Source organism: Polypterus senegalus, chromosome 6, assembly GCF_016835505.1.
Source record: "Polypterus senegalus isolate Bchr_013 chromosome 6, ASM1683550v1, whole genome shotgun sequence".
Taxonomy (NCBI): domain Eukaryota; kingdom Metazoa; phylum Chordata; class Cladistia; order Polypteriformes; family Polypteridae; genus Polypterus; species Polypterus senegalus.
The window spans coordinates 5,794,476-5,802,500 of record NC_053159.1 but is presented as its reverse complement, the minus strand read 5'-3'; the positions used below and the strand labels follow the sequence as shown (position 1 = coordinate 5,802,500).

The following is an 8,025-nucleotide window of genomic DNA, read 5'->3' as shown; positions in this document are numbered from 1 at the left end:
GTATTTGTTAGGTTTTTTGATTGATTGATTGATTGATTGGCTGTATTATCTGTCCTGTGAGTCTGCTGTTTTTTGACCCATAAAAACGACGACTTTTGAAAACACGCTCTAGAGTCGGATACTTTCATAAATGCGTTGTGCTGTAGACGAGCAAAATTGGAATTTTACAAAAACAATACTGTAGGCACAGTCCAGGTGAGGTGGGTGCTGCGCATTGGTGGTGGTTGAAATAGCTTCTCACTCACTATGTAAAGCGCTTTGAGTAGTGAGCAATGCGCTATATAAATTAAACAATTCTTATTATTATGACACGAGTTTTTTGTAGGAGCCATTAGGCTTTGTGAAGGTTTTCATGTTCAGTCATCAGGTAGGACCTCCACCCCCTGGTGTACCACATCCTTCCGGTGGTCACGGGATTAATAACAAGGGGCAGAGCCAAAAGCCCTCACTGGACGACATCTTGGGAACAGAAGAGGACACTGTTAGCGCTAGTGCCCCCTCTCGAGCTGGTGTGGCAGTACATACATCAGAAGAGCCCAGAGAGCAAGCCACTGACATGTATGCATGACAATAGTCATTTCAGCCTTTGAGGACAAAACTTTAAAGAATATTGAACAATCTTTAAAAAAAATGATTGCATTTGAAGCTGGATTTCTTAAACAGATCCACTTTTGTGTGAGCCTCAATATATACTGTATGTTTAAGTGTGTGGAATACAGGAATGTACAGTGTGAAGAGACACAAAGGGCCATTGAGGAGAGGGGCTGAGTCTGAACTGTGGGCATCTTTTGTTGGAGGAGCTTCCTTCTTCTCTAATGTCATGCTGTTCCTTTTCCTGAATAATACAGACACTTAAAAAGGAAGATAATGAATATCAGCCTTTGTATCTCCTTTTCTGTTTATAGAATTATTCATATAAGGCTAAAAATATACAAATTGTCTAGGGGTCTAAACATGTGACGTGTTAAATAAGCAAATCGTCTTGTCGCTTTGATGGTCTGAACCACAGCTGTAAATGCAGGGTCAGCAACATGCTTGAAGAATCCAGAAGTTTGAGACAAGGAGCAAAAGCAAAGGGCAACACTTGCATGGGCAAGAAGTTACAATACTTCTGAGAATTTATGTCATGATGATAAACCATGCTTAAAACCAGTACGTTCTAACAAATTCTTGAAATGATCTATACCAGAAATAAATTCAAATGTTACGTATGAAAAGCTTTTATATTGTGTAAAGCACTTTGAGCCACATTCCTTGTATGCAAATGTGCTATAGAAATAAAAATGTTGTTGAAACTCAGAGCAAACAGAGCAGAGGCAGGTAGAGTGAATGCTGGTGTGCCAGAGAAACATGACACTAGAGAAAAAAACTGTTCAGAATAATAAAGGGAAAATAAGAATTTTTGATAAGGCAGAGGATTTGAAGGTGGGAGTGAAGTCAGCAGGCCTAACTAGGAAAACGAAGAATAAGTCATTCAAGACAAAATGCTCTTTGATTGTGAGCTAATCGGAGTAGTTGGATCTTGGCAGGCCTTCACCAATACTTCTGCCAATTTGATGATTTACTACACCACAAGCTGCAGATGGTTTGCTCAAAAGAGGGAGATCTAAATCAGCGGTTTAGGGGTTCTTGTTGATACCATATTTTAATCGACTAACCTTCGCACAGAAGCAATTAAAAATTCAAATAAAAAGATAACTGTTTATAAGTCAAAGGGGCATTATGCTTACACTACGTAAAGATCAGGGGCTCTGAAGTTTAACATTCATTCGTTTCATAGTAGATCTGCCCCTCAGCATTGTGCAACATTGAACTGAGCTGACTTGAATCACAAGTGGAAGGTTGTTAGTCTCACCATTTATATTACGGAGGACAACTTGCTAATGGAAAAAAGAACGAGGGAGTAGAAAGGCGGCTGCTTCTCTGGACTGAGAGGTTCAGTTGATGTGATTAGGGTGTGCCAGGAATGACCTATTAGAAGACACATAATATAATGATGATGATTCCATTTAGATAGCACTTTTCTAAGTGCTTTGCACAGAGAGTGGAGAACCACTTCAACCATCAGCATCCATATGGATTATGTGACAGCAGCCATTCTTGCACCAGTGCAGGTGATAGGCTTGTGCTCTGGGAATACCTGGGGGGACACTTGGAGGGCTCATATCTCTCATATCTCTCAACTAGACATATCTGGGAATTCCCCTGGAGAAGAGAAAAAGGATGTTTCTGAGGCTTGCGTGGCCTGCTCAGTCCAGATGACAAGTTACCGTTGTGACTCCTAATAATGATAATAACAATGCATTTTATTTATATATCAGGATAAGCAGACAGAAGGTAAATTCAAATCTGAAATAAAGCCAAAATGAGATGCCTTACAAGCTATCTTTAAATTAAGAGTCGTTAATCATGCAGAAGCCCTAGATATGTGTGAAAGTATAAGACATCACAAACTGCTGTAGAGTGAAATACAAAAAGTAAAAGGGTTGACTTCTACTCGACACTGACTTGTACTCTAATGATGGGTGGTACTTCTACTCTTATCAACTATTATAGTTAATTTTTTCCTGGCACCAGCTAAAATGAAGCTTTCTACAATTCATTAGGGTGCTTTGAACTGTCTGTCTAAACTATATACTGATTTATTTTTTTTTATTTTTTTTTTTTAATCTTTGCTCAAATATTTTTTTTGTTCCAGCAAAATATGCGGTTTGTCGTCATCTTTCGGGATTCTGTGCTGTATGAGTTATTTTTGACCCATGAGAGTCGCAATTAGAAACACAGTTGAGGTCGAGTGACCTGACATTTTGGCTACTTGTTTTGTTTCAGATGCATCAAGCCAAACGATAAGAAGGCAACTCATATCTTTACAGACTCACTGGTCTGCCATCAGGTGCGCTACCTGGGGCTGATGGAAAACGTGAGGGTGAGGAGGGCAGGCTATGCCTTCAGACAGACTTATGAGCCTTGCCTGGAACGCTACAAGATGCTGTGCAAGCAAACTTGGCCCCATTGGAGAGGACCTGCCAGGTAAGAACAAAAAAAAAAACCCTTCAGGTAGCAGAGACGGTCATCTTATCACAAGAGGTAAATCATCCCTCCATCTTCTCAACATACTGTAGATTTTTGGGAAGCTTAGTAATGTTGGTGCTACTCATCCTCAGTCTGTGTCAATGTAACATGCAGTGGGCTGTTTCCCCAACCAGAGTTGATTTCTGTGTTGCACCCGTACTGCCAGGATGAGGACCCATTCCTCCAAGATTCTGAAAAAGAAAGAATTTGTTAAACATTTGAATGTTTGCAATACAGAGTTCTAAGTGTAGGATTCTCGTTTCCAAAATCGAGTTACATCTCGTGTTCGGCTTTTTCAGTGGACATCATCTCAGTTTGTTATATATTTGCATTACTTATATATGAAATGCCATTCCACTCGTCATGATGTCTAGTTAAGAAAGACATCAAGCTTTTTTTGGGTGTACCACCATATTTGGCCCTCTAGACCCAAAATTCTCTCATTTAGGCTATTTTTGGACCATATTTTGTGCAGGAAATTGCTCTATGATAAAGAGTAAATCAATTTGTGTTTTGGGGGAAAAACTGATCAGAAGGACTTGAAGTTGTGTAGGCCTTATCAGCCAACCCCAACAGGGGTTTGAGGAGATCAAACTTGCTCCTTTTCACAAAACTTCAAAACCTGGGGATCGTTAATGTAGGCACATGGAGTGTCATGTTATGTGCTATTTTCAAAGTTGCTGGTCACAATATGTTAACATTTGTCATATTTGATTCTTTATTGGTGGTCCTAGCCTTCTAAGAGCCCCTTTAATAAGTTTAAAAATGACAGATTTTTAAATGTAAGCCAGTGAGGTATAATTTCAGACTATTTCAAAGTCAGTGATAATGAATATGATGTTAGTTTACTAGCCCTCTATGGACCTCCATCAAAGGGTGACAAATGAGATTTCTCCTACAATTGAGAATATTTAAGCACTTGCAGTGAAGTACACATTTTAATATTTCAAATATTTTATTTAACTCTTCTTGTTTATTTTGAACCCCTACCTCATGGAGTAAACCATTACATTTCTTATGAACACCCTGAATTAGTGCGTTTTTTGCTAATTCAGACTTTTATTTCTAGACTATTTATCTACTTTGATTTGAGTTTGTAGAGCTTCTTTCACAGTGCGCCCCTCCAAAGGATGCTTTATAGTTGTAGTAAAATTCTTTTCATACTTGTACATTTGACGCTATGCAGATGAAGCTAATTAGTTAATTCATTCTTGTTCTGACACTGACCTGGGCCTAGATGGCTGCCACCTGTCGTCCTATCTAAAGGGCTTCTTCCATGGGATGTGCTATGTCACTAATAAAGATGTGAAGTTCACTACAAATGTATGGCAGCACAAGCAAGGCACACTATATGCCCAGTGGTTTGTGGAGACCTGACCATCACACTTACTGTATATAAGCTTGTTGGACATCTCATTCCAAGACCAAAAATGGAGAGGACCTCTGACTTTGTGGCTACACTGGCCTCCCCCCTTCTAGGAAGGCATCCCAGTAGATTTTGGAGCGTGTCTACAGGAACTAAGGCACAGCCATGCTGGAACAGTTGTTGCCACAAAGTTGGAAGTGCTCAGTTGTCTGCTATGTTTTGGTATGTTATAGCATTACGAGTTTATATTTCCCTGGAACCAAAGAGGGTCAACCCTAACATTATCCCTCCTCCACCAACCTTTACAGTAGGCACTATGCAGTCTGGAATGTAGCAGTTCTCCTGGCATCTGCCAAACTCTGATTAATCCATTAAGCTACCAGACGTGTCCCATGGGGCATGTTTCCACTGTTCCAGAGGCCAATGGAGGTGTGCTTTACGCCACTTCAGCTGACGCTTGCCACTGCATGTAGTGGTCTTAGACTTGTGTGCAGCTGCTCAGCCATTTCATGAAGCTCCCAATGCACAGTGTTTGTGCTGATGTTGCTTTCGCAGGCAGTTGTGGGTGATGCCACAGAGGAGAGGAGACTTTGTACATGTGATGTACGTCAGTGCCTAACGGGCCTGCTCTATGAGTTTGTGTGGTCTACCACTTCACAGTAATAACACTTACGGTTGACTGAAGCAGAACTAGCAGAGCAGAAGTTTCATGTGCTGACTTAAGGTGACATCTGATGAAAGTGCCATTTTTAAAGTCACCAAGCTCTTCAACCCTTTTTACTGCCAATGGAGATTGCATGGCTATGTGTTTGAGTTGACGCTCCCGTTAACGATGAAACCCCTGAACTCACTAATTTGGAGGGGTGCCCACGTACTTCTGGCCATATAGTGTAAAACATTTTATTTGAGTAGAAAATTTTGGGAATGTCATAAGGAATGCATTAGGGTGAAAAGTAAAACTTGTTTGGTTTCATTGGTGGTTCCCTTCTTTTAGATCAGGCTGACACTTTTGATACCCCTTAGCATACATTTAAGTTCAAGAAGAACACACACGTGTCGTGTGCAAAGCAAATGAGGCTCAGGAATCTCAGCCTTATTGGTTATTCTTCATGTCTGGCTACATTTAATAATTTTTTTTTCAAGAATATTTTCGTTCTGTCTGTCTTATGAATTATATATGTCTGCTTGTCCTTTCCAGGGAGGGCGTGGAGGTGCTGCTGAAAGATCTGCAGATCCCCAGAGAAGAGTATTCCTACGGGAGGTCAAAGATATTTATCAGGAATCCCAGAACGGTACAGATTTGAATTTATTGACTCTTGCAGAATGTATAAATTGTGTTCAGTAGAAGTGTCATTGTGCCATCATGAATATAAAATAAATGCACCCTCAAAACCTTAGAAGTTCCCTATTGTTTTAAAATTTCTTCTTTTCTCTTAATCTTTGCCCACTTCTATGTGTGGTTGATGTGTTTGATCAACCTTCTCCACACAGCTCAGTCCTGTACCTCCTCCCCAGTCGTGCCCACTTACTTCAGGTCTTCCTTTATTTTATCCGTCCACCTCTGCTTTTTTCTCCCTTACTTTCTCTTCACCTGGACTTCCATTACCTTCACTCTTTTGCCCACATTTTCCTTGTCTCTCAACCTCTGATTGTCTCATTTCTTATGAGACTCCACACGCCCATCCAAACATTCACATTTCTGCCCCATCCAAATTCTTCTCCTGTTCTGATCTTTTTACTGCCCAGGTCTCATCTCCATACATCACTGCTGGTCTTAAAAACCTGACCTTTAACCTTTGCCTTAACTCTTCAATCACACAATACTCCTGATACCTTATTCCAAATGTCCGTCCACACTGCACTTCTATGGGTTATCTCTGCATCCAATTTTCCATCTTGTGCTACCACTGATATTTAAACTTTCACATGGATCGTTTTTAAACCTCAGATATTCTGTCATCTTATTCCCATTTGTCTTCAACTGCCTATCTTCTAAAGTCCTTCTCCATTCTTCCAACTTTCTGTACTCTTTTCTGGTGCTAGACAACACCATTAGCAAAAATCCTGTACCAGGGGCCTGGTCTTGTATCCTTTTAGTCAACACATCCATAACCAGATAAGAGGTAAGGACTTCAAGACCACCCCTGGTTCAGACCTCCTCTAACTAAGATCTTGTCTGTTACCCTACCCCAAGTCCTCACTCCCTCATACATCTCCTGGACAATTCTCACATACTTCTCTGGTCCTCCCTTCTGTTTCATGCACCTCCAGACCTCTTGACGTGGCTCTACATCATCAGCCTATTGTTTTGTAAATGCTGGTCTACATTTTGTTGAGTACTTTTCAGTGAATCTGCCACCACTGAAGTGAACATATTGAAGATTTTTCCATTGAATAGTGCAATAAGTGTAAAATAATTCCTCTGGTTGGCTTATTGGGAATGTTTTGCAACTAAGGATGACTGATGCCATCAGTGAAATTGGCCTTCCCCTTAGGTTCTTCCTCCATTAAATGCTCACAACGCCCATCCCCTTAAAACCTGTCATTATATTACAAGTTACATTCCCTTCTGTTGGTCCTGCAGCTGTTCCACCTCGAGGATCAAAGGAAGCAGCGATTACAGGACCTGGCAACCCTAATCCAGAAGATCTACCGTGGCTGGAAGTGCCGGACTCGTTTCCTGCTCATGAAAAGGAGTCAGGTCACCGTAGCCGCCTGGTACCGCAGATATGCGGTAAGGAGTTGTTTTGACAGTTTATTTTTCATATTTCATATTGCTTTTTCTCCTGCCAGTATCAGTGCTTCAGATGCTCTTAGAGGCTTTAACAAGAGATTGCATAACTGAACTTAAAGCAAGTAGGAGGAGGTGAGTAGGCTGACTTATAAGAAAGGGAAGTGAACCCAAATTACTTTAGGCAGGAATGCAGCAAGGACAGGTAAAAAAAACAAGTTACTTTCCCACAGTGTGCTACTCCAACTTTATACTTTTTTTTTTTTTTTTAAATGCAAAATGTCTTATCACTGCTAAGAGTAACAGGCTGGCGTGCTCTTTGGTAATGAAAACACAAGGAAGGAAAGAATGATCAAATGGCTAAATCAATGCGCTTTGAAGTTTTGAGTTCTCGTGTTACTCCTGCATTGTTCACAGACATTTGTGCCTGAAATGTTTGGAATTCCGAGAAAATGTGATCATCTGTACCCCTCGCCGTTCTGTTTAGGTAAAGTGGCCCATTGTGAGAGTGAATGTGTGTGTGTGTCCGCGCAAGACTGGGCTCTGAGATGGTTTGGCATTCAGGCCAAGGCTGATATCTGCCTTGTGCTGAGTACTGCAAAGATAGGTATGGACCCCATGTGATCTTGAATTACATTTACAGTGTTACATTAGGCTTTTATTTTTAAATCCACTTGTTCATTCGTTTATCCATTCAAACCTGCTTATCTATTGAAGGTTCACGGGGAAGCTGGAGCCTGTCCCAACAAGCATCGGGTGTAAGGCAGGGACAGTCCCTGGCGATGGCGCTAGTGTATCACAGGGTGAACACACACACACACAATAGGACAGAAACAAAAGGGATGCACACAAACAA

General features: G+C 40.9%; 1 protein-coding gene across 9 annotated transcripts in view; it reads left to right on the top strand.

Moving 5' to 3' along the window:
• myo1b (myosin IB) overlaps window positions 1-8,025 on the top strand; it is a 220,772-nt gene that overhangs the window by 180,406 nt on the left and 32,341 nt on the right. For all 9 annotated transcript variants that reach the window (XM_039755322.1, XM_039755325.1, XM_039755323.1 and 6 more), the window contains 3 exons: window positions 2,830-3,030; window positions 5,637-5,730; window positions 7,023-7,172. In XM_039755322.1, coding sequence (XP_039611256.1) covers window positions 2,830-3,030; window positions 5,637-5,730; window positions 7,023-7,172 — 445 coding nt within the window. The remainder of the gene's footprint in view (window positions 1-2,829; window positions 3,031-5,636; window positions 5,731-7,022; window positions 7,173-8,025) is intronic.